At 40.5% G+C, this 26,444-nt stretch overlaps 1 protein-coding gene across 2 annotated transcripts in view; it reads right to left on the bottom strand.

Moving 5' to 3' along the window:
- Positions 1-312: 312 nt before the first annotated feature.
- neurl1b (neuralized E3 ubiquitin protein ligase 1B) overlaps positions 313-26,444 on the bottom strand; it is a 70,933-nt gene continuing 44,801 nt past the window's right edge. For both annotated transcript variants that reach the window (XM_073820663.1, XM_073820664.1), the window contains exons 2-5: positions 12,547-13,113; positions 5,855-6,580; positions 4,890-5,012; positions 313-1,321 (exon numbers count right to left, since the gene is read on the bottom strand). In XM_073820663.1, coding sequence (XP_073676764.1) covers positions 1,074-1,321; positions 4,890-5,012; positions 5,855-6,580; positions 12,547-13,113 — 1,664 coding nt within the window. In that variant the 3' untranslated portion in view covers positions 313-1,073. The remainder of the gene's footprint in view (positions 1,322-4,889; positions 5,013-5,854; positions 6,581-12,546; positions 13,114-26,444) is intronic.

Raw genomic sequence — 26,444 nt, 5'->3', positions numbered from 1 at the left:
ACCCAAATGTGTTGTTTGATGTCTGAGCTGCATCCGAGAGCTTTGGACGAGGCTTTTCAACTCCAGCACTGGAGGGTCAGTGTCCTGCAGACTTTAGTTTTAACCCTAATTAAACCAGTCTTTCTGTTATTTGCAAGTAATAACTCAAGTAATTATCTTGTTAGGGTGTGTTTGGTTAGGGTTGGTGATCAAACAGCAGGATAATGGCTCTTCAATTCACTTTGTAGGAAATTTCATTTTTTTGCATTGTAGGAAATGCAAAAGAAATCAAAATCCAAGTATTTATATCAACAAATATATTGGTGCATGACCTGCAGAACTGTGGCTGGTTTTATTGACAATAATATGAAATAATATGAAATGCTAATTGCACAAAATGTCAAGGTAAAAAGAAAATGGCATTTTCTCTGTGTAATTCCAATGCAAAACAAACAAACATGAAATACAATACCACAGCACTCTATTAAATAAAGAAAATATTTTTGTTCTTAAAATGCAGTCCTCAAGATCAACATCTGAAATCACTTCGGGTCAGAGGGACAGATGTGTTTTTAGTGCGGAGTTTACCTCTAGTTATAAGTGCAACAAATCTCCAAACCCTTACACTGTTAAATGCAAAATGCAAATCTTTCTTCACTTTAACACTGCAATCAGAATGCCAAACAACAGCTTTTCCTCCTTTAAAATAAGATATAAAATCATATTTGTAGCCCTGTGTATTATTTACTTTCACAATACAACATTCTTTTCTTCAACAATGAGGTCCCTCTGAATTATTTTTTAATTCATACCTATGCAGTACATCTCAGATAATGATTGTCTAAAATTCATTGGGTGCTGTTTGAGAAAGTTTAAACAAAGGCACTAGAAGTATCCGATCAAAGTTCCATAAATCATCTTCAGCTTCAGATGATCTGCGCTTAACATGTGAGGTGAGAGAAATATGGACAAGAGCTCAATGCTACACAACTCAAAGCTACATACACGGTCTTAAATATAAGTTTAGTCCAGATATCAAACCACAGCTACCAAGTTTTGCACTGAATCATTTGATAGAAAATGTTGTGGCCCCTTCATGGCCTGTAGGTTTTTATGACGTCCTTTATGGGTCTCCGACAGATCGGACAACACGCGTTGATCTGTCTCTTGAGTCTCAGTCCACAGTCATTACACAAACACATGTGCCCACATGTATAGATGACGGTGTCCACCTCCTGATCGAAGCACACTGTGCACTCACTGCTCTTGCCGCTCAGGGCCGCATCTGATGAGGAAAGAGTCGGTGAGACAGGTGGACTGAGAGGAGAGCTGGGAGCCGTCACTGAAAAATAGCACAATAAACAACATCATAATCCAGCTTGAGTGGAAAAAAAGTCTAATTCATATATCATACAACAAGTTTCGCCACCTTAACGCTGTTAGAGTAAGAACAATAGTAATTCTTTAGCAAACCACTAATAACACTTTACCGAATGTGATTTATATGATGTCTGGAGTTGATGTTGTCAAAATTTGCTACACAGCACATCAGTGTGCGGATACTTGTTACCTGCTTTTACTTAAGCCATGATTGAATACAGTGCCCTCCACTAATATTGGCACTTTTAAAAAATATGGGCAAAGGTGGGGGGGGGGGTTCATTATGAAATCAATGTTTTTCTCTAGTTCACGTTAGCCACAATTATTGGCACCCCTAGAAATTTGTCTAGAAATATCTCTTAAGTATATTCCCAGTGTGGCTAGGAGTATAAAATTGTCCAGCCATGACTTTTTCTTTTTTGTCCCTAGACTTTACAGAAATATTACAATTGAAATACACATCAGGGTTACAATTTAATTATATATTTTAAGATGAAACAATGTTATTTGAACAATTACACCTTCCTGAGCCATCAACGTGGCATTAATATTTGTTTATTAATTATATAGAATTCCAAGTACCACAAAACTTCTTGTCCCCATAGCCATGTAAAGAGGGAAAGTGCTTTATTTTAAGGTCAAAAACAGGATTTTCAACCATTTAAAATACAAAAGTCTATTCATAACTATCAAATATATTATGTAAATGGCATAAAAAACAAAATACCAAATAAATATTTTAAAATATATAATGAAAACAGTGGTCCCCTGAAGCTGTCACTGGTGTTACCGTTTAACAAAAGTCTTTTATTTTGGAATAAAAAAACATTACACTGATGACATCACTCGACTTCCTCCTTCCTATTTCCTGAAGATCTATAAGGCAGGCCCATGATAAGTCCACTGTCTCTTTTCAAATATCAGAAATTTTCTCATTTATCTCCTGATTTCTCATAAGGCTTTTAGTTGACGTCACTGGTGTGACCTACTTTATTGTTAGGGAATTCAAAACTAGAGTACAAATGATTGACAACATGTGGTTTGATAACTAGCAGAAGACATTTTTTAAAATGCATTTTTCAGGAAAATTGTCACTGGTGTTACCTTCCTTATGGATAAATAAATGTACAAAAATTTAAAAAATCATTAAGCTGTCATTTATGTGTATTCATAAAGTCAAAATGTAATCTAATAATGTGGTCTAAGTTTAAAAGATAAAAAAAGAAATACATTTTAAGACATCTTGCCATATCAAAAGTGGACGTTTCTGTAGAATGACCCAGGATTATAAATATGAGGAACACAAAAGCCAAATTCTCTTAATCATCCATCACAAGAAGTAAAACCAAAGAATGTAGTTCTGATGTGCAGAACAAGTTTGTTGAGCTTGACAAAATAGAAAGTGGCTATAAGAAAAGAGCTAATGTACTGAAAATCCCCATTTAATAATTAAGAGGTTTCAATCAACTAAAAGAGTGGAAGAGGACGTGTGTCTATATCATCCTAGTCTCAGCCTCAGACGTCACGCCCACGGATCGTTGGCTAAAGGTCTGATGCATATGGTACACTTAACTGGAAACACTTCAGGAATGTCGAAGTCGTCATCTGATTCGTTGAATTTGATCGGATTTCCGGGAGAAGCGAGTGTCGTGTTTATTTTCGGTCCACCGGGAAACAAAGCGCAGACTGATTTACTCAGTGTTTTGCTAAAAGGTGCTTATGCACACGCCATTGTTGTTACACACATTTGCGACTTTCGCGAACAAATTACTGACTTACTGCTTGTTCTCCCTCTTCTTTGTTAACTTTCAATGCTGGTTATTTCAATGACTGACTTGTTGCACGCCAGTCTGTTGTTGTGGGGGCACCGAAACGTGACGCTGAACGAAACGAACTGTGATTGGTTGTTTGACATGTCGGTCAAACGGCCTTATGGGCGGGCCTTGGCCAATGAAAGCTGCCATGAATTCCAGACCTTCAGCCGTCAGTCTGAAGGTCTGGCTATGCGAGACTAATATCATCCTAATACATGAGGAGAGTTTGAGGGGCCAAAGACTCTCCAAGGATCACAGCTGGAGAATTGCAGAGAATTGTTGAGTCTTGGGGTCAGAAAGCCTAAAATAAAATGATCAAACAGCCCCTACATCACCACATGTTGTTCCAGAGAGTTTCAAGAAAAATCTTCCTCACTCATCCAAAAACAAACTCCAGCATTTTCAGTTGTCAGACACGACTCAAACTGGCTTCTATGGTCAGATGAACCTAAAAAATTAGTTTTTGGCAACAAACCCACCAGATCAGTTTGGTGCAAACAGGAATAAAAAGTACCCCACGTCCACGGTTAAAAATACTGCTGGGTCTTTAACATTGTGGGCCTATTTTTCTGCTGGAGGTCCTGGACATCTTGTTCAGAAAGTCAAATACCAATGGATAAAAAATCTAAACCTCACTGCCTCTGTTAGAAATCTTATATGGTCTGTGGTTGGATCTTCCATCAGGACAATGATCCAAAACAAACATCAAAATCAACACAAAAATGTGTCACTGAGCACAGAATGGAGCTTGTCCCAGTTCCCTGATCTGAACCCTATAAAAACTGAAGAGATGAAGCACCAACATGAAGCTGGGAATCTGAAAGATCTGGAGAGATTCTGTATGAAGGAATGATCTCTGATCTCTGGTCAGGTGTTCTCCAAACTCATTAGACATTGTTAGAGAAAACTCAGAGCTGTTATTTTGGGAAAAGAACGTCAAAATAATCAGGTGCCAATAATTGTGGCCAACCTGAAAAAGAGGAAAAACATTTATTTCATAATGAGATTTCCCCCCCAGTTTCCATTGTTTTACTTCAATGAAATGTTAGAATTTTGTGAATTTTTTGAATGAAAGATCAAAAGGATAAATGATGCAGATTTATTTTCACAGCCACCTTTGCTCATAATTACCAAGGGTGCCAATATTAGTGGATTGCACTGTAAATGCTTATATAAATAAATAAATAAATAAATAAATAAATAAATAAATAAATAAAATGCTATATATTTTTATTTTTAACAAATTCTTGAGTGCCTTTAATTGATATGGTTTTAAGAGTTAAATTATCCCACACCCAAAAAGCGCTGAGATATGGATTTTATACCCTACGCAGCACTTTTTTAAGTTCTTTGTTTCATGTTATGAAAGCCCCATAGCATGGGATGTTAGAAGTTAACAAGAAACAAAATGGAATGAAATTAAATGGAAGTAGCAGCAGATTTTTCCCTCTGCATTGTGACATACTTAGTTCTGTGCACTACCTTGCCTGAATGGGTTTAAGAGAACTAAATGATCACGAGACAGAAGTATATATTTGATTAAAAATGCAAAATGTTAAAATGGATCAATATGATCAGATCAGTAAAGCAAAGTCAGAATTAAAAATTTTCAGCCTGATTTCAATGAGTCATTTCATGATATTAGAATTGCCGTTTTGTTTAATCCAGCAGTTCAGAATTGAATGTAAGCTGATGAATGAGCTTGTTCCGACTTACCTAGAGAGGATTCAGATGCTGATGAGGATCTGTTGACAGTGAAAGTCAGATCAGAGTCACTGTCATCAGGTGTTGATACCTGAGACACTGATGGGGAGGTGGGAGGGCTGGCTTGAACAGTTCCTTATGGACAAAAAGAACATCATTCACCACAATGGACATATTACAACAGTCACTGACAAAGTTTGTACAGTATAAAATGTACAGTATAACATCAGCTACGATATGATCACGTTTTTTTTTTTTTTTTGACCACTGTCTATACTTGTGCCCTATGACTTAAATAAATGTTGGCAGCATATTCCATTTTACATCCCAGACATCAATACCACACTCTGTTTTTAAGACATTAAGACCTTATTCTAAGACAAAATCTTTGCAATTGTCCAATGATGTGGTTTTAAATTTTTACATGTGTAATGTTAGGAGTTCATCTGATATAATCATGTAAATTAAAATAAAAGGAACAGTAAAAACTTTTTTACTGTTGCATTTTTTTTTTCAGTATGCCATGCTGTTCTGAATCATAATTGGACTCAAGGGGAATTATTTTGGAACAATGGCAAATTAAAAGCATAATTCTGAAAGAAAGCTGACCGTATGATCAGTTTGAATTTATTAGTCATGGGACAAGGATCAGAATATAGTTATTTTTCTAGTGATATAGAAGCTATAGTATATAATAAATTGAACTCATTGTCACTAGCATATGCACAACATGGTCACTCACTATAAATAGGAAAAATCTCATAAATGTAATATGTAAACAACCATCCTAGATATTTGTTTCTCAGGATATCATGAATTTTTTGAAAAAAAAAGTGGGATGAGAGAACAAACTGTGTGAGCAAAGCTAAAATAATCATACAAACCAAATGCTTTTAGATTTCAGCTGCTTCTTTGTCTAGATGCACAAATCGGATTGTATATCACAGAAATTTATCATCACATTTATTAAATCCTACCTAATATTCTGAGGCGGTTCACGGCTCCATGCAGTGTGAAGAAGGCCCACAGAACCTGAGAGGAGTCGACACACAGGAGACGACCGCGAGCCCCTCCGTTGACGCCATGATGCACCTCCCCATTGGCCAGAAAGGTAAAGCTGAGCACATCACCAGCCGCTGGCACAGGAAAACCCCTGTAGACCACCCAGTACTCCTTACGGTCCAGAAGCACCTCGGGGTCAGCTGGCAGCTCTCCAGCATTGAGCGTGCCTGGATCACAAGAGGTCATACCAAAGAGAAGAGCCCCAAAGTAAGGCAAGCCCAGATGGCCCACCTCCATGTACAGAGTCTCGCCCACCCGGACAGGCCTGTCACTGAACATCAACGTCCTGCTGCTGTCTAGGAAGTGGGTACATGCAACTGTGCGATCGTTCGAGAGAACCACGTCAGGGCCTCGCACCAGGTGAAAATGCAGGTCAGCGTCAAGGGGTGTGGAGAGCCCGCGGCCGGCTCTCTGTACGTTGAAGGAGGTGGATGAAGAAGGTGTAGAGGAAGTGGAGCAGCAGGGGATGAGATGGTTATAGTTGCTTAGCTGAAGCGTGGCAAATTTAGCAGCCGCAGCCTGATTGCTCTCTAGCTGGTTGTTGCTATAGTTGGCCGAGTCGTGGTTGCTCTGGGGAAGATAGGCACTGAGTCGAGTGCTACTCAGACAGCTTGTGCCTACGCTCTCAGCAAATGTGCTTTCTGCGAGAGGAAAGGAAGACCAGTTAATCATTATAAGTAATAAGTGAAACCACTTTCATTTCTTCTGCTCTACTAACAATGCCACTTTACTCTTTTTGACCCCAGAATCCGCAATTTGCACCCTAACTGCAGCAATAATGAACTCTACATTTGTTTGAGAAGCTGCCATGTATGTTTTTGCTTCCAGCAAGAGTCTTTATATATTGACCTTGGTGTGATGAATGATGAATAATACAGTTAGGGTATGTTGAAAAACTCCCATCTCATTTTCTCCTCCAACTTCTAAATCGTCCTACATCACTGTTTTACCTTTTTTTGTAAAGGGCGTTTGTCCTTTGCATGTTCACTATGTAAACACTGAGTCAGTACTTCTGCAGTGATGTAGGACCATTTTAAAGTTGGAGGACAAAATGAGATGGGAGTTCTTCAATATACCCTAACTGTATTGACCCGGATTACACAGAGTACGCAAACACAATGCAGAGCTAGACAAGACAAGCATTTGAAGTTAAAAAGTATATAAATGACTGATCATTTCGCTAGATAAGACTCTTATTCCATAGCTGGGATCATTTAGAGCCCTTTGAAGTTGCATTTAAACTGCATTTTGGAAGTTCAAACTCACAGGCACCATTGAAGTCCGCTATATGGAGATAATTCCTGAAATGTTTTCCTCCAGAAAACAGAATTTCTTTATGACTGAAGAAAGAAAGGCATTAACATCTTGGATGACAACTGGGTGAGTACATTAAAAGTAAATTTTTGTTCTGGAAGTGAACTACTCATTAAAGGTAGACAGTAGACAGCAGACAGTATGTGACACAATCACTGCATTCTGATGCGCCTTACTGCCTTCCCACCTCTGAATGCTGCCTGCAAAATAAGCATTTTTCAACTCTCAAATGCAGCCGACATAAATGATTATTTCTGCCTTCTGACTACATATACTACATACTTGTTCTACAGAAGTAGCAGATGTTTAGAATTAAAAAAAAGATATTTCTTTTGATTTGAATACATCACATTTAGACAGATGGTTGCATACTGATTAACACCAGTTGAAATGAATCAACGTATATAAAGCTCTGATCAGACAATACTGCATTCGCAGAGATTCCGAACTCAACATAGCCTCCCTTGTGACTTGTGAAAATGAACAATTTCTGGTCTATAGTCTGTTGTTTGTCATAAGCAGTGCAATCTCATCTGGCCCACTTTCATGTAATAAATAAATGTGAGACCAGATTTCAGTGTAAACATGAATTCATGCGATTTGTATGAATTCATGTATTACAGTGTTACACAGAAAAAATTGTATATTGAAATATATTTGTTGATTTATAGTAAGATTCAAAAGTCTGATCACTAATCAAATAGCTTATTTTATGATAAATTATATAGAACGCCTCCTTAGCAGCAGCCCAAAAGTCCTTGGAGATGTGCGCTATTACTGGCGCCATGACCAGGTGCTCAAGGCAGTTGCTGGGAGCATAAACACAGCCATCAAGACCATCAAGGGCCAACACAAGCCAAAGACCACCAAGTTTCTCAGAGCCAGAGAGAAGGCCTACCCTCAACTGAGAGCAAAGTCTGTTCTCCTTACTACTGCTACTGACTGGCAACTGGAGGTGGATCTTGACAAACGGCTGATAATCCCAACCAGAAAAACATCCACACAGCTTCGTCCAGACATGATCATCTCAGATTCCACCAAGCATCATGCTGGAGCTCACTGTGCCTTGGGAAGAGTGCATAGACATGGCCAATGAGGCTCATTATGAGCTTCTGGAGGTGGCCTGCAAAGCATTTACGGTCTGATCAACCCTGGCTTGGTCACCTGGGCAAAGGTGTCTGATGTTGAAGGACCCAAAACACCCAATGACTCCAGGATGCATTAATGATTATGTGTCCCAGCGCATTTGCATGATGTATCTTTCACCTATAATCAGCATAAACATCATAAATAAAAACCTGTTGCAAATGGCTGTGTGGATAATTCTGCTACGGTGACACCTAACATGAGCAGCTGAAGGAGAGAGAGAATATTATCAGCATAAACATTAAAATTCAAAGTTTAAACAAAATTATTTGAGATTTTTATTTGTAGTACGCACTTCTTTTGGTTTTTTAACGTTTGTGAACAATAACTGCAAAACTGAATTGAACATTGAAGTAATTGCGAAATTAGGCTATGTTCACATGGAGAGCCAAAAACTGATCATTGGTTCAACAGTTCTCAAACTGTAGTGTCTGTGAAGGATTTCAGGTTGTTTGCAGGTTGATTGAAAAAACAAACAGATTTCATTAAATAAAATCATTATAGACAAAACACCAAATATTAAATAAATTGACTGAATAATCTATAACAATGAATTTTCTGAGTGTGTTAACATTAAGTGTTTGTTCTAACTTTATAGCCAGTGAAAAGTCATTATGGTTCATTAGCTAAATGTTTTTACAATGAAACAATCAAAATTACAGACTGGATGTTTTAAGATACAGGTCATAAACTACAGATAATGTTAAGACTTTTTAAAACTTTATAGGTCATTTTTTTTAGATAGCATGCATTTCCCCCCAGATTTGAGGTATATGGTGGGCCATTATTTTTATTCTAATGTTAAAGGATTAGTTCACTTCCAGAACAAAAATTTACAGATAATCACCCCCTTGTCATCCAAGATGTTCATGTCTTTCTTTCTTCAGTCGTAAAGAAATTATGTTGTTTAAGGAAAACATTTCAGGATTTCAAAGAGCTTCAAAGGGCTCTAAACGATCCCAGCCGAGGAAGAAGGGTCTTATCTAGCGAAACGATTTATATACTTTTTAACCTCAAATGCTCATCTTGTCTTGTCTCTGCGATGCACAGTCTGTGTAATCTGGGTCAAGACAGTTAGGGTATGCCGAAAAACTCTCGTTTTCGTCCTCAACTTCAAAATCGTCCTACAACGCTATTTTACCTTTTTTTGGAAAGGCCGTTTGGTCTACTTTGTATTTTCACTTTGTAAACACTTGGTCGGTACTTCTGCAGCGAAGAGGATGATTTTGAATTTGGGGAAGAAAACGAGATGGGAGTTTTTAGACATATCATCTGTATTGACCCGGATCACACAGACTACGCGTGCGCCTCGCGGAGACGAGGCAAGATGAGCATTTGAGGTTAAAAAGTATATAAATTGTCAATTTGTTTCGAAAATAACCGATCATTTCGCTAGATAAGACCCTTCTTCCTCGGGTGGGATCGTTTAGAGTCCTTTGAAGCTGCATTTAAACTGCATTTTGGAAGTTCAAACTCACAGGCACCATACATATCCATTGAAATGTTTTCCTCAAAAAACATTATTTCTTCACGACTGAAGAAAGAAAGACATGAACATCTTGGATGACAAGACAAATTGGATGACATGACAAATTTATCTGTAAATTTTTGTTCTGAAAGTGAACTAATCCTTTAAGGTGGTCCGTCACTTGAAAAAGACTGAGAACCACAGTTTAAGATTGTTTAATATGGTTTACAGACAAATGTGTTAATGTTTAATTAAATAAATGATTTCCCGTCAGAGATCAATAAATCTTTCTGCCTAAAATCTCTCTTTGTAAGCCAACAAAACTGACAACACAGGCAAAACATCTCTATAGGTCTGGGTTCGGTAAGCTTTTCAGGTAGGCAGGGACCCTTTCTCCAGGAACACACAGCAGCCTTGACCAAACTTGGTCAATGATCTTGCCAGACAGAAAGTAAACAAAGTCCTTCAGCACTAGAGAAATGGCACGAAAGAAAGAAAGGTAGAACAAGAAGCAGGTTGAGTTTACTGACTCCCATTCTCAGATTTAGAATGTTAAGTGTCTTCAAATGGGAAACTTTATAAACAAACAATGTTAATGCTAAATCTGTGATCTCATTATTATTTATGCATAAAGTGTACTCCCAGCACACACTTTTTTGTTACCATGGACAGACACTGATGTTGAGTGTACTGTTTTGTATTTAGTCCTCTAATTCTGAGGCTGCCGAGGCTCATTTGACTGGCACATTTCAGAGCTGTCAGTCTGGCTGAGAAAGTGAATCACAGCACCTCAGCTGAGATATTCCTCTGATATTCAGCCCTTCTGTCTGTGCGGACTCCTAGAAGTAGTTCCAAAAAAACTACAGGGATGCAATCTAATCGTGCAAAAAGCGCTCTATTATTCTAAATGTGATGCTAGTTTTAAAGGGTTGACTCCACAGATGTACTTGTAATAGTTGTGTCTAGACTGTACTATAACTATTGTTTTGTGTAAAAAGTGTGAGATTCATTGCCACCCATTGTGCTTTGAAGGGGGATTCGGTTCAAAACTACAAACATGAATAAAAAGTGGAAATGTCAAAAAACTACAAACCTAGCAGATGTACAAGACTGATGGTCTCGAAAGGTAAAGGTTTGATTGATTTTGATTGATTGAATGATTGAAAAATCATTATCTAACCTGATGACTTTTACTTTCTATAAAGATATGCAACATAAGAAGAGGCCAAACATGAGAAGAGATAAATGACATTCACACACTGTGCCTTAATACCTTTCCCAAAACAATTTTGCTAAACACAATGACATAAATCATAATGCTTTTTTCCCACATATTTACTTAAGCAGTATGTAGTATAACTGCCGTTCCAAAGTTTTGGATCAGTATGATTTTTAATGTTTTTTAAAGCCGTCTTTTCTGTTCATCAATGCTGCATTTTTAAAAATTCAGAAAAAAACAGTAATACTGTGAAATACTATTGAAATTTAAAATAGTGGTTTTCTATATTAATATACTTTAAAAAATAATTTGTTCCTGTTCTGCAAAGCTGAATTTTAAGCATCATTATTCCAGTCTTCAGTGTCACATGTTCCTTCAGAAATCATTCTAATAAACTGATTTATTATCAATGTTGGAAACAGTTGTGCTTCTTAAAAATTTTTTGGAACGTGATATTTTTTCAGGATTCTTTGATGAATAAAGTTTAAAAGAACAGAATTTATTTAAAATAGAGATCTTTACTAACAATATACACTACCGTTCAAAAGTTTGTGGTCAGTACATTTCTATTCTTAATTTTTTAAATAAATGAATACTCTTATTCAGAAAGGATGTGTTTAATTGATAAAAAGTGATAGCAAAGACTTATATTGTTAGAAAGGATTTATATTTTATATAAATGTAAATATAACTCTTTTTAACCCTTAATCATCAAAGAATCCTGAAAAACATTGATCACTCTAATAATAAATCAGCATATTAGAATGATTTCTGAAGAATCACTTAACACAGGACACTTAATACTGGAGTAATGACTAATGAAAATTCAGCTTTGCATCACAGGAATAAATTACATTTTAAGGTATATTCAATTAGAAACCATTATTTTATATTGTAATGACATTTTGCAGAATTACTGTTTTTATGTACTGTATTTATGATCAAATAAATGCATCCTTCACAAAGATGAGCACAAGAGACTTTAAAAAACATTACAAGTCTTACCGATCCCAAACTTTTGAACGGCAGTGTATATTATTAGACATGGCCATCACGTATCAGGAAAGTAATGTACATTGAGCTTCATTTGAAGTAAAGCTTGAAGTGTCTCCCAGATGATCCTTCTCTGACCTATTTAAAGCTGCAAAAGTTAGCAGCAGTAATTTCATGCACAGAAGTTTGTAGAATAGTAGCGCAGATGGATGCAGTGTTATTTTGAACTTTATCCCTTATTATCTCTTTAATAATTTATTTACAGTATAATAATTTTGTAGATTGTTGGGTCTATGTAGTTTTTAGACATTTTTCAGTACTTTTTGGTACTAGCTACAGTTGAGAACCACTGGTATGTTAACAAACCCACAGAAAGCTATAATTCTACCACACCAGCTGATGTTTTTGCAACATTATTAAAGAATAACTGAATATTCAGATTTAAGTTAGATTATCAGAGTACCCACCCAGCAATGTAACCTCTTGTGTGATTCCGTAGATGTCTATGATGGCCCAGAGTGGACATCCAACGCTTAGACCGCAGTGGAAGAGGATGGGCTCGCCATCATTGATGCTGTAGAAGACCCTGCCATGTCGGTCAGCCCAGAAGGCCAAAACATGGTCCCGCATGGCCAGCCTCTCAGGCAGGGCCTTGGCCCAGTATCCTGGCCGCGTCACTAGATCGGGGCAAGCATATTTGGGGATGTCAACTAAGGCAAGGTCGCTAGGGTCTAAGCTGGTGAAGCCAAAACGAAGAGCTCCACTCCAGCCTGTGTGGACACCTGAGAGGCGCAACCTAATCTTCTCATACAAACGCACAGGACGCTGGCTGAAGGTGATGCCATTGCAGAAACTGTTCTTCCGGGTGGCCCGGCGCAGTTGTGTGTCCAGTCGAATATTTTTGCCCTTGGCGTGGGGGTGAAAACGGGGAGACTCGATGCTGATTGGAGGGGCAGAGGTGCGGCGCTCCACTCCACTGTTGGAAACAGTGCAGTACTGCCGACTGCCCACTGGGCGATGCTGTAGGCTGGCGTCTGTTGGAATGAAAGCATTAGAGCACATTAGAAAACATGTAAACAGCCACAGGATACATGTAATATAATACAGACAAATGGCAAATGTATTTTATGTATAAAGTTATTTCTTATTAAAGGCCTACAATGACATTTAAAAACTATTTTATCATTTAAAAATAAATATTGACATTTTATACATCTACCGAATGCATACATTCCTTTTAAATAAATACAGTGGGATTGTATTGAAAATGTGAGATTTTTTGTTTTTTGAAACCTGGGAATAAACAGTTGTAGGATTCTAAAAGTTCACTTTGAAACGCCACTCACTGACATTTTACTTTGAAAATGTCATGAAATGTGCAAGATGCAAAATAATATAATTTTGAGGAAATGTAAATAGAGACATGCTTTTCCACTAAATGAGCATTGGCAATATGCAGTTTTTGTTTCGCTTTTTTTTTTTTTTTCCCTACTTTTTTTATTTAAAAATAATATTGGTCTTCAAATCCTTTGTCACTTCCCTGTACAACTGTATGGCAGAAGGCCTGCATATACTGTTTCTATCTGGGCATTGGCAATATGCAGTTTTTAAAAATAAAAAACTTTTAAAAATGCTTAATTTAAAAATAAATTAAACTTTACACTCAAAATCCCGAAATAATAACTTTAAAAAGAATAAAATATGCAGTAATAAATAAGAAAATTATTAGTAGTGGTATAAAACTTTCAGATCCCAGTGAACAGACTTTATTCTATAGTTGTTTAGTCTATGTAAACTGCATACGCGCACTGGTTTTCACTATAGGCATCTTTCAAAGGCACTATTCCAGGAAACAATGGCATATAAACAGCAGCACTAAATAGTGTGATGATGACAGTGTTGACAGTACTCCCATAATTCACTGCACATACTGCTAATTCAAAGTAGAACAAAAACTGGATGTGTTTTAAATGGCACTTTACAAGTGCAAACTGAAATACTTCAGTTAAATCTGCGCCTAATAATGATTTGGTGAATATGTATATATGTATATAAATATATATACAATATATATTATATATACACACACACACATATATATATATATATATATATATATATATATATATATATATATATACTTTGCTTTTAACTCTGCCTAAACTACTGTTTACGCACCGATTAGCTCTAATATACACTCTTAAAAATAAAGGTGCTTCACAATGCCATAGAAGAACATTTTTGTTTAAATGGTTCCATAAAGAACCTTTAACATCTGAAGAACCTTCCTGTTTCACAAAAGGTTCTTTGTGGCAAATAAGGTTCTTCAGATTATAAAAAGGTAAGCAGGAAATGGTTCTTTAAAGAACCTTTGACTGAGGCCCCGTTTACACGAAGGGAAAACGCAGATATTTCCCTGCGGTTTGGCCTCTCATTTACACGAAAACCCCGTTTTTATCACAGAAAACGATTATTTCTAAAAACTCCGGCCAAAGTGGATAAATTAGAAAACGCCGTTTTCACATTGTAGTGTGGACTGTGAAAACGGAGGCTTTTGAAAACGATGACGCATATTTATAGTCATGTGACGCATATTGTACCAATAGATATCTATGTTTACACCAGTAATTGTGCCTGTGCTATTCACACACTGCTGCTAAAGAGATTTACCTTGTACACTCTTCAAATTACAGTCCTAAAATGATGACGGAAAATTTACTCACAGTTGCTGTCCTGCAAAACATGACGACAACTGCTTTTCAGATAAAATATGAATGAGCGCGATATAGACGCGTCAGTGGATAATGAGATATTTCCGTAAATTATCCCGCCAGAAGAATTGCGTGAAAACGTACTCGGTTACTAACGTAACCTCGGTTCTCTCAGAGAGGGAACGAGTACTGCGTAAGCTAAGCTTACGCTTGGGGAAAATCCTTTCCGCGAGAGATATTGAAGCCAAAAAATTATCCTTAATTTTGTATTAATGTAAAACGCGTTGCCGCAGTGAGCAGACATAGGCGAGGCGTATTGCTTGCCTATTGGCTGCTCTGCAGCAACTGCAGCACCTATCGAGCGAGGCTTGGCGCGAAACCAGCTCCAATGAGAGCCTTTCGCGCCTAATACGTCATCTCCCGCCGAAAGTGGCGTGATCCAAGCCTATAAATATCGCTCGAAGGTAGCTACACTCTGGTTTTTTCATCATAAAAGCGCCCAGAGCACGCGCTTGCACGGCAAGGTACGCAGTACTCGTTCCCTCTCTGAGAGAACCGAGGTTACGTTAGTAACCGAGTACGTTCTCTTACGAGAGGTCTCTCGTACTGCGTAAGCTAAGCTTACGCTTGGGGACCCCATGTAAAACGCCGTGCATGCCAAGATCTGATACCATAGACCCGAGGGCGAATAGCCCGGGGTTCATATAGTGTTTGAACGTGCTTGAACATATAAGGGGATTAGGACCCTATAAACACTGGCTCCTGGTATATCCGGGCAGGTAAACGACCTGGATAAACTTGGAACATGGGTCTAGATATCTGTTAATATCTAGACCGATAGCAACTTGGCCTGTAGGGCGGGAACCTCCAAGTTGTAGAATCTTATGAATGTAGACGGAGAGGCCCAGCCTGCCGCCGTACAAATGTCTTGCAAGTTAATTCCACTCGACCAAGCCCACGACGAGGCCACGCCCCTCGTGGAATGTGCTCTGACACCCAGCGGGCATCGCATGCCCTTGGACTCGTACGCCAGTGCAATAGCATCCACTATCCATCTGGATAAAGTCTGTTTTGACGCAGCCATTCCTTTAGAATGCCCGTAAAACGAGACGAACAGCTGTTCTGTCTGTCTAAAAGCAGACGTGCGAGACACATAGACTCTTAGCGCTCTAACTGGACATAAGAGTCTCGCGTCAGCCTCATCATCCCCAACCGGCAGAGCAGACAGTGCGATGACCTGTGCTCTAAACGGTGTGTTAATAGACTTTGGCACATATCCATGCTTGGGTTTGAGTATAACTTTAGAGTCGTTAGGTCCAAACTCCATGCATGTCGCGCCCACGGAGAGCGCATGCAAATCTCCTACGCGCTTCACTGAAGCGAGCGCTAGGAGGAATATAGCCTTAAGAGACAGATATTTTAATTCAGCCGCCTGTAGTGGTTCGAATGGTCCGCCCTTCATAGCGTCCAGCACCACAGAAAGGTCCCAAGTTGGGACTGAAGGCGGTCTGGGTGGATTTAATCTCTTAGCTCCCCTAAGGAAGCGTATGATTAAATCATTCCTCCCTATTGACTGACCTAGCGTTGTCATCGAGAACGCTGCTATGGCCGCCACATAAACTTTGAGCGTGGACGGGGACCTGCCCTTGTCCAGCAGCTCTTGTAGGAAGGAAAGTACATCTGTCACTCCACAGTCTGTGGGTGAGGATCCGCGGGCTGTGCACCAGTCCGCAAATATCGACCACTTCGAGGCATAGAGCCGTCTAGTAGATGGCGCCCTAGCCTGTGTGATCGTTGATATCACTCCTGTGGGGAGTTCATCATATATTCCCTGGTGACCCATACATGAAGGGACCACAGCTCGGGGTGAGGGTGCCAAATCGCGCCGCCCGCCTGCGAGAGGAGGTCTCTCCTCACAGGTATTGGCCACGGTGAGATGCTCGTCATCTGCATCAGCGCTGTGGCTGGTTCCCCCAAAACGTCGCTATTAGCAGTATTGCACACCCTTCCTCCTTCACCCTCTCTATCACCTGAGGTAGGAGAGAGACTGGGGGAAAAGCATAAAGAGGACGGTGGGGCCGCGCATGGGCTAGCGCGTCCTTGGCTTTGGAAAAGAATTCTAGACAATGAGCGTTGTCCTGAGATGCAAATAGATCTATCTCCGCTCTGCCGAATGTTTTCCATAATAGTTGCACCGTCTGAGGGTGCAGCGACCATTCGCCCGCCGGAACATTGTTCCTGGACAGTCTGTCTGGTCCTATATTTAGGGTCCCCCGCACGTGCGCTGCCCTCAGCGAGCGCAGGTTGCGATGAGCCCATACCAGAAGGCGTTCTACAAGTGCATGTAGTTTTCTGGACCTGAGACCGCCCTGGCGATTTATGTAAGCCACTACCGATATGTTGTCAGAGCGGACTAATACATGACTTCCCTTCAATAAGGGAAGAAAATATGTCAGCGCATTCTCCCCTGCCATCATTTCGAGGCAGTTGATATGCAGCGATTTCTCGCGTTCTGACCACTGGCCGAACGACGGTCTGCCGTCTAGCAGCGCTCCCCATCCCGAGGTGGACGCGTCCGTGGACACTACTTTCACCTTCGAGGGTCTCTCTAGAGTGACACCTGTTTGGTACCAGCCGGCTGTTCTCCACGGCATCAGGGCTGTAACGCATCTCTGATTGATCGTGAGACGGAGTCGACCGGACGCCCACGCTCGGCGCGGCACTCGCGCTCTCAGCCAGAACTGCAGTGGGCGCATGCAGAGCATCCCTAACTGTAGAACTGATGATGCTGAGGCCATAAGACCTAACACTCTTTGAAAGGTCTTGAGCGGGGCAGACTTGCTGCGGCAGAGCGCGCTCACTGCGCTCTGAACGTTCAGCGCGCGCACTGACGAAAGCTTCGCTGTCATTGCCAGCGAGTCCACTTCTATGCCCAGGAAGGAGATATTCTGGCTGGGGTTCAGCGAGCTTTTCTCCCAATTGACTTTCAAACCCAAGTTCTCGAGGTGATCGAGTAACATGGTCGTGTGTTCCCTGAGCATTGAGTGAGATTGCGCTAAAATCAGCCAATCGTCCCAATAATTCAGTATTCGCACGCCTTTCTGTCTGAGCGGGGCGAGCGCTGCGTCCATGCACTTTGTAAATGTACGGGGTGCTAGGGACAAACCGAATGGCAGGACTGTGTACTGATAAGCTTGGCCCTCGAAGGCGAATCTCAAAAATCGCCTGTGACGCGACGCTATCTGTATTTGAAAATACGCGTCTTTCAGATCCACTGACACAAACCAGTCTCCTCGGCACACTTGTGCGAGGATTTTCTTGGTTGTGAGCATTCTGAACTTTCGCTTCACTAGCGCTTTGTTCAGTTGCCTTAGATCTAGTGGTCACTTCGGCTCGTAGCAGGTGTGCTGCATCTGCCTTTATCGTGGTCTCGACGCGCGCCGTGTAACGGCGAGGGCGTCGTCGAAACTGGAGCGAATAGCCTCTCTTTATAATGTCCAGCACCCATTTTGAGACCCCTGGGAGTTTTTCCCATGCATCTATCATGTAATGCGAGGGGGTGGGTGCGAAGCGCGCTCCGATCTGTTACTAACGGAGCCGCTTCGGTGTCTGTGACATGCAAGGCTCGGGGTACGCTGACCGCGGGGACTGCTTTCTCTGTGTGTATGTGTGGTTGCGTGGTAACGGCACATTTAACACACTCGATGCAGCTTTAAGCCGCGTAGACTGGGCGTCGTCCGGTTTACAGAAACCGTAAGACCTGCCTGATGTAATATGTGTGGGCACTCTGAGGTGGGCACATATAACACCTGCGAAGTCGGTGAAACTGTAGCGAATAGCCTCCTTTAATAATGTCCAGCACCCATTGTGAAACCCCTGGGAGCTTTTCCCATGCATTTACCTGTAACGCAAGGGGGTAGGTGCGAAGCGCGCTCCGATCTGTCAATAACGGAGTCGCTTCGGTGCGTTGTGACGCACGAGTGACTGTGACATTCGAGGCTCGGGGTACACTGACCGCGGGGACTGCTATCTTTGTGTGTATATGTGGTTGCGTAGTAACGGGCACATTCAACACACTCAGCGCAGCCTTTAGCCGTGTAGACGGGGCGTCGTCCGGTTCGTTTTTACAGAAACCGTAAGACCTGCCTGATGTGATATGTGTGGGCACTCTAGGGTGGGCACATTATCACATGTGAAGCGCAGCCGATTCGGGTCGACTTTATGTGCGCGGGTTTTGTATGACAGGATGTGCTCATGTGTATGTGCATGCGAGTTACACACAAAACACCTTCGGCTATGGCCGGAACACCCGAAAATACACTCCTTTGAGGATTTAATTGGGTAGCCGTGAGAACGGCTCTTGAGTGCAGACAAGCAGGCTGCAGCGCCGGCTTGATGACTGCGGATAATGCTGGAACAGCCACATTTCTTGGAGCTGAGCGAGCGAATACTTTCGGTGGGAGTCTGGCAGCCGCGGGACTCGCGCCCCGGCGTTCAACACTCCAAACAGCGTTCGCCTGCATAGAGCGAACGCACTCCTGGTTTCGTTTTTACAGAAACCGGTTGACGTGCATAATGAGGTGTCTGTGAGCACTGTGAAGCGGGCACATTTAACATCCCAAAGCATAGAGTTAATGCACTGTTGGTTTCGTTTTTACAGAAACCAACAGTGCATAATGTGGTGTCTGTGGGCACTTTACCACGTGTGACGCGCAATCGATCTGAGTCGATTTTATGTGCGCTGTGTTTGTGTGTAGAGATGAGCACTGGTTAGTGGGCATATTCATACGACACATGAAACACCATCGGCCGTGGCCGGGACACCAGATAGTACACTTTATTGGGGGTATATCTGTGTAGCCGTGGGAACGACTTTTGTGTGCAGGCAAACGGGCGACGGAGCCGGTTTGTTGGCTGCAGAAAACACTGGAACAGTCACATTTCCTGGAACTGGACGAGCGAATAACTTTGGTGGGGGTCCGGCAACCGCGGGACTCGTACACTGTCGTTTTCCCAGATGTGCCAGGACGATTTCGGAGGCTCAGGTTTCAACTCAATCCTGGGCCGCGGGCCGCGTCTGGCGGGGCGGCGGCCAGACGAGAAAAAAACGTCAGAAAGCGTTAACCACGGGTGCCTCTCAGCAACGGTGAGAGACCATGTTACGCAGCGCTGACGCGGCTAGGCGGCGGCGAGAGCGCGGCGAAGCAGGTTTGACGTCTGACGGCAAGCTTTAGAGGGGAGGGCCGACTTAGCACGCCGTCCAGCGGAGGGCAGACATAAGTGGGCTGCTATCGCCTCTTCTGAGCAGCATGCGCGTTCCCGCTTTGGCGGGAAACGGAAATCCTCTTCCTCCTTCATGGCCCCCCTCGTCAGCGGCGTCGATGGAAGCGGTGGCATACAGCGGCCGCTTTACGTCCGGAACAGAGGCTGACGAGGTCGATGAAGCAGGCGGGCGAACCGGCGAGCTTTGTCGGCTGGAGGAAGGGTCCGGGGCCCGCTGGGCACAGCGCTTTTTACGGCGCGACACCGCGCGGGCGGGGGAGCAGTCTCAGTGAAGAAGGCAAGGCAAGTCCTCAGAGTCGCCATTGGCATCTGCACGAGCCGTATGAAAGCATCTTTAAAAAGACACTTTGCTCTCTTAGAGAAACAGTGTGTATCGCAGCGGCGACACACCCTGTAGATTATAAATGATTATAAAGGATATAGGCGCCGGAAAGCGCAGCAGGAAGACACGGAAGGCGGCGTGGCCAGCAGTTCCAATGGCTCGTCCCGCTGAGATGCTTGCAGTCGACGGCGGCTTCTTCTCCGGCTCCAGCGATGCGTGAGCTTCGCTTGAAGGATGAAAAAATCAGAGTGTAGCTACCTTCGAGCGATATTTATAGGCTTGGATCACGCCACTTTCGGCGGGAGATGACGTATTAGGCGCGAAAGGCTCTCATTGGAGCTGGTTTCGCGCCAAGCCTCGCTCGATAGGTGCTGCAGTTGCTGCAGAGCAGCCAATAGGCAAGCAATACGCCTCGCCTATGTCTGCTCACTGCGGCAACGCGTTTTACATTAATACAAAATTAAGGATAATTTTTTGGCTTCAATATCTCTCGCGGAAAGGATTTTCCCCAAGCGTAAGCTTAGCTTACGCAGTACGAGAGACCTCTCGTAAGAGAACTTATTACGTCTGTATAATTTTGGAGGCTTTACGCATGCGCAGTAAGGCGAATTTGCTGTTTTCCTACGTTTCAGTGTGGATGAGAAACTTTTGGAAAACGCTTGGAAACGCTAGTGTGGACGGAGAGCGTTTTAAAATGAAAACTCCGTTTTCAAATGTATCCGGATTAATGTAAACGTAGCCTGAATGGTTCTTTGTGGAACCAAAAATGGTTCTTCTATAGCATCACTTGAAGAACCTTTTGAAGCACCTTTATTTTTCAGAGTGTATGTACAAACAGTGCACCATGTACCATGCCACATTACCAAGTTAAGCATTACATCTAAATGCATTTAAGGCATAATACTGCCATGCAGAGAAGGGAAGTGATGAAGTACAAATACTTTGTTACTGTACTTAAAGGTCCACTGAAGTGCCTTGAAACACGCAGCGTTATTCTATGTGGTGACGTACTTTTAACTGAAACAAAAACATATCGCCCAGCCCCGCCCACTAATTTTGAATAGCCAATAGCGTTCCATTTATATCTGCTCGGGCCAGAGCCGTTGAGCTCGGTAAAGCCGCATTTGTAAGCTTATGACAGCCACAGACTAATAAATTACCCCACAAATTCAATATGAAACTTGCTAAAACGAAATAGTGATCATTATCATGCTGAGGCTGTGTAGTTTGTTTAATACATGCCGACCGCACATATGAGCGCTAATGATCAGCTCCGCGTCTCTGTGTAGGGGGCGGGACACTACGGACTCTAGAGAGCATTTGATTGGACAGAACGTTTGATGAGAAACTGAAGTGCACGGTGATATCATCCAAATCCTTGATTCATATTGGCGGATGTGACGAGACTGTAAGTTTTGAATGCCCATATCTTGTAAACGCGAATTTTGTCTTTGTTTTGCAGCACACTAGCTTATAGATCACCTTAAGGCTAATATATTCATACTAAAAGCCAAAAAACTTTGATTTTGATTTCAGGGGGACTTTAAGTAGATTTTTCGGGTATCTATACTTTACTTCACTACTTATTTTTGTGCCAACTTTCTACTTTTACTTCGTACATTTTAGCATGAGTACTTTCTACTCCCTACATTTTCAAATCAGTGTCGTTGTTTTTGCGTTTAAATATTATGCCATTTCGCAACGCATTTGACCCATCCATGTCCATAATATGCGCCATGCATACAACAGACTGATTGGTTCACGCTTAGAAATGTATGTAAACACACAGAAAAGACAATCCTATTGGTGCATTTGTTTTTATACGCTCTGACATGCACAAGAAGTTGAATCACAGCACCAAGAAGCATAACGCACTGATAAAACTGGCGAAATGACTGATAAAACTGGTGAGGGTGATATTGGAGAATAATATCTGTTTATTAATATCTATTGGCATAACAAGTTTTTTTTCAACAAAACAAGTTTTTGAACACCATGCACATTTTTTTTTTGTATGTGTAAAAGATTGCCCAACAGAGCTTTTTGTATTCATGTCATTTAATTTTGTTCTGCTTGCACTTGAACATGGAGTCCAATAAACTTTTCCCTAAAATGGTGGTTTTGTCCTTCGCAAGGTTACTTTATACTTTCATACTTTAAGTACGTTTTAGAGCAGGAGTTCTCAACTCTGGCCCTCGAGGTCCATTTTCCTGCAGAGTTTAGCTCCAACCCTAATCAAACACACCTGAACAAGCTAATCAAGCTCTTCATCATTACTAGAAAGTTACAGGCAGGTGAGTTTGATCAAGGTTGGAGGTAAACTCTGCAGGAAAGTGGACCTCGAGGGCCAGAGTTGAGAACCTCTGTTTTAGAGCCTGTACTTTGTACTTTTTACTTTAACTTGAGTAAAAATTTGAGTCAATACTTCAACTTTTACTAGAGTCTTTTTAAACACAAGTATCTATACTTTTACTTAAGTAAAGAATGTGTGTACTTTTGACACATCTGCTGCCATGGAATAAACATTTGTAGCATTTGTTGTTGCATTCTGTCAGGGTGTGTCACAGTTATTGGACTTCTTCATGGGAATTATTGAGAATGTACGCAGCATACCATAATTATGATTACGGTTTTCATTGTCTTTCAGTAAAATATAAGCACTGTATTTAAAAACGATGTCGCAAAAATGCTTCTCGACAAAAACGACAACTTCGTGGGTGTGACAGAGACATAAAATACACATAAAAATACAATATATAACTACTTTCCATTCAGTCATGCTTTCCGCTTTACATTGTATTAAACCGCAGTCTGTGGATGAGCTGGAATGGCAGGTTTCAAGTGTTTTTCATCAACAGATCTAAGGCAGAAGTCATAAAATACAACAGTCACCTCCTCACAAGCTGTGATTAAAAGAGCTCTCCACTAATTTGTGTATAGGCTTAGGAGAGATGAGAGCCATAAATGCCACTTGTGAAGAAGAGCGTGCGTTTACGTGGCTTCCAAATATAGGCCTACACTGTCCAGTCAGAGCTGTGGCTAATGACAATGCCACTGTCCAGTCCTTTGACTCCTATCTCCTAGCACACAAGAGTCTATAGCTCTGTCTATGCCATAAGTGTTCAGATACAAACAGTATATGCAGGCCTTCTGCCATACAGTTGTACTGGAAAGTGACAAAAGATTTGAAGACCGAGATTATTTTTAAATGAAAGAAACAAAAATTGCATATTGCCAATACTCATTCAGTGGAAAAGCATGCCCCTATTTACATTTCCTCAAAATGATATTATTTTCCATCTTGCACATTTCATGACACTTTCAAAGTGAAATGTCAGTGAGTGGCTTCTATGAGTTTTTGTGCTTTTTGATTGTTACTAGTGTTTCAAGCTCTGCATCACTGTATCAGGTGAGCTACAGAGCAAGTTTACTACATCAGAAAAGCCCTACATATATAGAGCTGGTTATGTGATACATATATTAGTACTAGGGCTGTTAATTTAACATGTTAATTTGGTGCGATTAATTCTGTAAAAACAATCTGTTAAAATGATTAACACATTTAATGCAAAGCCCCTTAGTTGTCGTCTTACATTTATATCACGATAAATTTGAACAATATCACACAAGCTGGAGTGCTGTTTTTTTTCCCAAATATATGCACGATTGCAAATGTGAAACTAATTTTCTGCAATAGTTCAATTAATTAGTTAATACTAAACACAATATTGCCAAGTATTGTCTGTTTTTGATCAATTTCACCAAAGAAAATTCTTCTAAACAAAACCACAGCAGAGCTGTTGTGGCTTTCCAAGAAACACACAGCGGTGTTTTGTTACTGACTTAATCCATCTGAACAAATCAAATGAGCCAATGATTTAGAAAAAAAACATACTGTAATATGAATAATTTTGCCATACTGTACATATTTTTAAAGGCCGATTTCTCAAAATGAGTTTTTTCTCCTACACTGAGCCATAAATCTCCACTTCAGTAGCACTTACACACACCAAACCTTACATTTTTATTCTTGTCTATATCCTGAAGGTTTTTACAGAGGGATTTGTTCATATATAATTTGCTTGATTTTATACAACATTTTATTCCCCAAAACTGTTATCTGCCTGTTCTAAGTATTTTCTGAATTATGGAGTGACAAAATGAGATATCCAAAATTCCCTCTGTAAAAACATTTGACTCTAATATGTCAAAAAAAATTAAACAAGAATTTTGAAACTGATTTCAGTTTAGAGTTTTAGATTTTTGTACTAGAAATTCATTAAATAATGCCTAATTTGCACAATAAAATTTTAATAAACTTGCAATACGAAAAATATTTGCAATTATCAATGTAATCAATCAACTGAGTAAGTAAGGTGATAACTATTAGATAATTTTTTACCCTATTCACCTGCCCTGTCTCGCATCTTCCTCCATTCTACCCCTACCTAAATGCCACTTCCGATCCAGTCATGGCCACACTGTAGCCTTAAAAGTTTGTGTGTAATAAGTTCTATGTTGAATCAAAATACATTTTAAAGCTACTTTTTGTAACATCGATTCTTTTCTCATTTAACACAATTATGATTTAAAATGATCTTTTAGGGAGTAATTGCAGTCCAAATTGATGTGTGATTAGTTTGCAATTAATTTAATTAATTAACATCAAATAATTAAAATCATATTTAAATGTTTAATATTTTAACAGCACTAATTAGTACATAGGGGCGTGCAATCCAGTGCCAGTTATGTATTTATGTGAGTAGATCTACAGCAGTTTTAGCACCTACTGTACACTCTATTTGCTATGAATCGTTATTATTGTTCTGTGTTCTCATTGGTTTGTTTACGTGTGATTTAATGCGCAAAGAAAAACTGTCCGAGAACTACTTGCCCAAGCGGAAAAGTTTGCTGTTGCCGCCAAATCTTGATTACTGAAAATCAAATTGTATTTGATGGGAATCGAATTTGACTAAATCAATTGAAAAAGCTGTAACTGTGTATTTTCATGCTTTCCCAAGCAAAGCAAATTTGGAAAGTCCACTGACAACATCTTACATTTTTTGGCACAAAGTCATTACTACCTAATGGCTAGTGTTCAATTGTCAAATTGTTTAGATAAATAGATTTTAAAAATGTAAAAACTTTAAAATGTCTATATTAGCGATGTCTTTCTACAAATTTGTTTTATTTTTCAAGCCAAAATCCACAACTTTGCATTAAGTCGATTACAATTGCACCAAAGCCATAAATCTTATGTGAGATGAATATACAAACATTTAATGGACTGAAAAGCCAAAAAGTCACTCTGCCTTTAAGTTTTAAATATTATATGTGCTAACTCTAGCATAGTCAAATCAGGCCTCAGATGAGGGATCCATTCTGGGTTAAATGTCTGTAGGTTAAATCTTGATTTTTTTTTGTCATTCATTGTCTAAGATATGTTATATGTACCCATATAATTCAGCCAGTCGGACAACGGCATCTAATGAACAAATGAGAAATGTGATGAAAACACCCAAGATGAATGCATTCGTGTGTTTCCAGACTGTTCTAAAAATGTACTGTGACCTGATCCAACATTGTGTTCCACACACCCAAACATGTTGCGTTTCTGAGTTATCCTGGAAATCAGCTTTGTACGGCATACCAAGCCATACATTCAATTATATTTCACCATATTTAAGACACAAGTTCACATTTGACTAGAAGTACATCATTAATCAATAGATGTACCCATTTTAGTCATGTACATCATACATCATTGTGGTGTGGGGGCACAAATGTTCCTCAGCATTCCAGTATCAGAAAGCAGCTGCTCTAGGCAGAACTAGTTACTAGAGGGTGGGGACTGAGCACACAGTGAGAAATAATGGATACCAGATAGAGCTTTATTTGTGAATATGAAAACAAAGAATATTCTTTTGGGGTCAATGAGTAGCAGAACTCCAGCAGTGCCACTGAAACACTTTGTGACTCATTCCTTCCTAACCTTGATATACATGCACACATACAAGCTTACATGTCCATGTACCGTGTGATTAACTTT

Source organism: Garra rufa, chromosome 16 (assembly GCF_049309525.1).
Source record: "Garra rufa chromosome 16, GarRuf1.0, whole genome shotgun sequence".
Lineage (NCBI taxonomy): Eukaryota > Metazoa > Chordata > Actinopteri > Cypriniformes > Cyprinidae > Garra > Garra rufa.
This window is presented reverse-complemented; position numbering and strand designations above follow the sequence as displayed.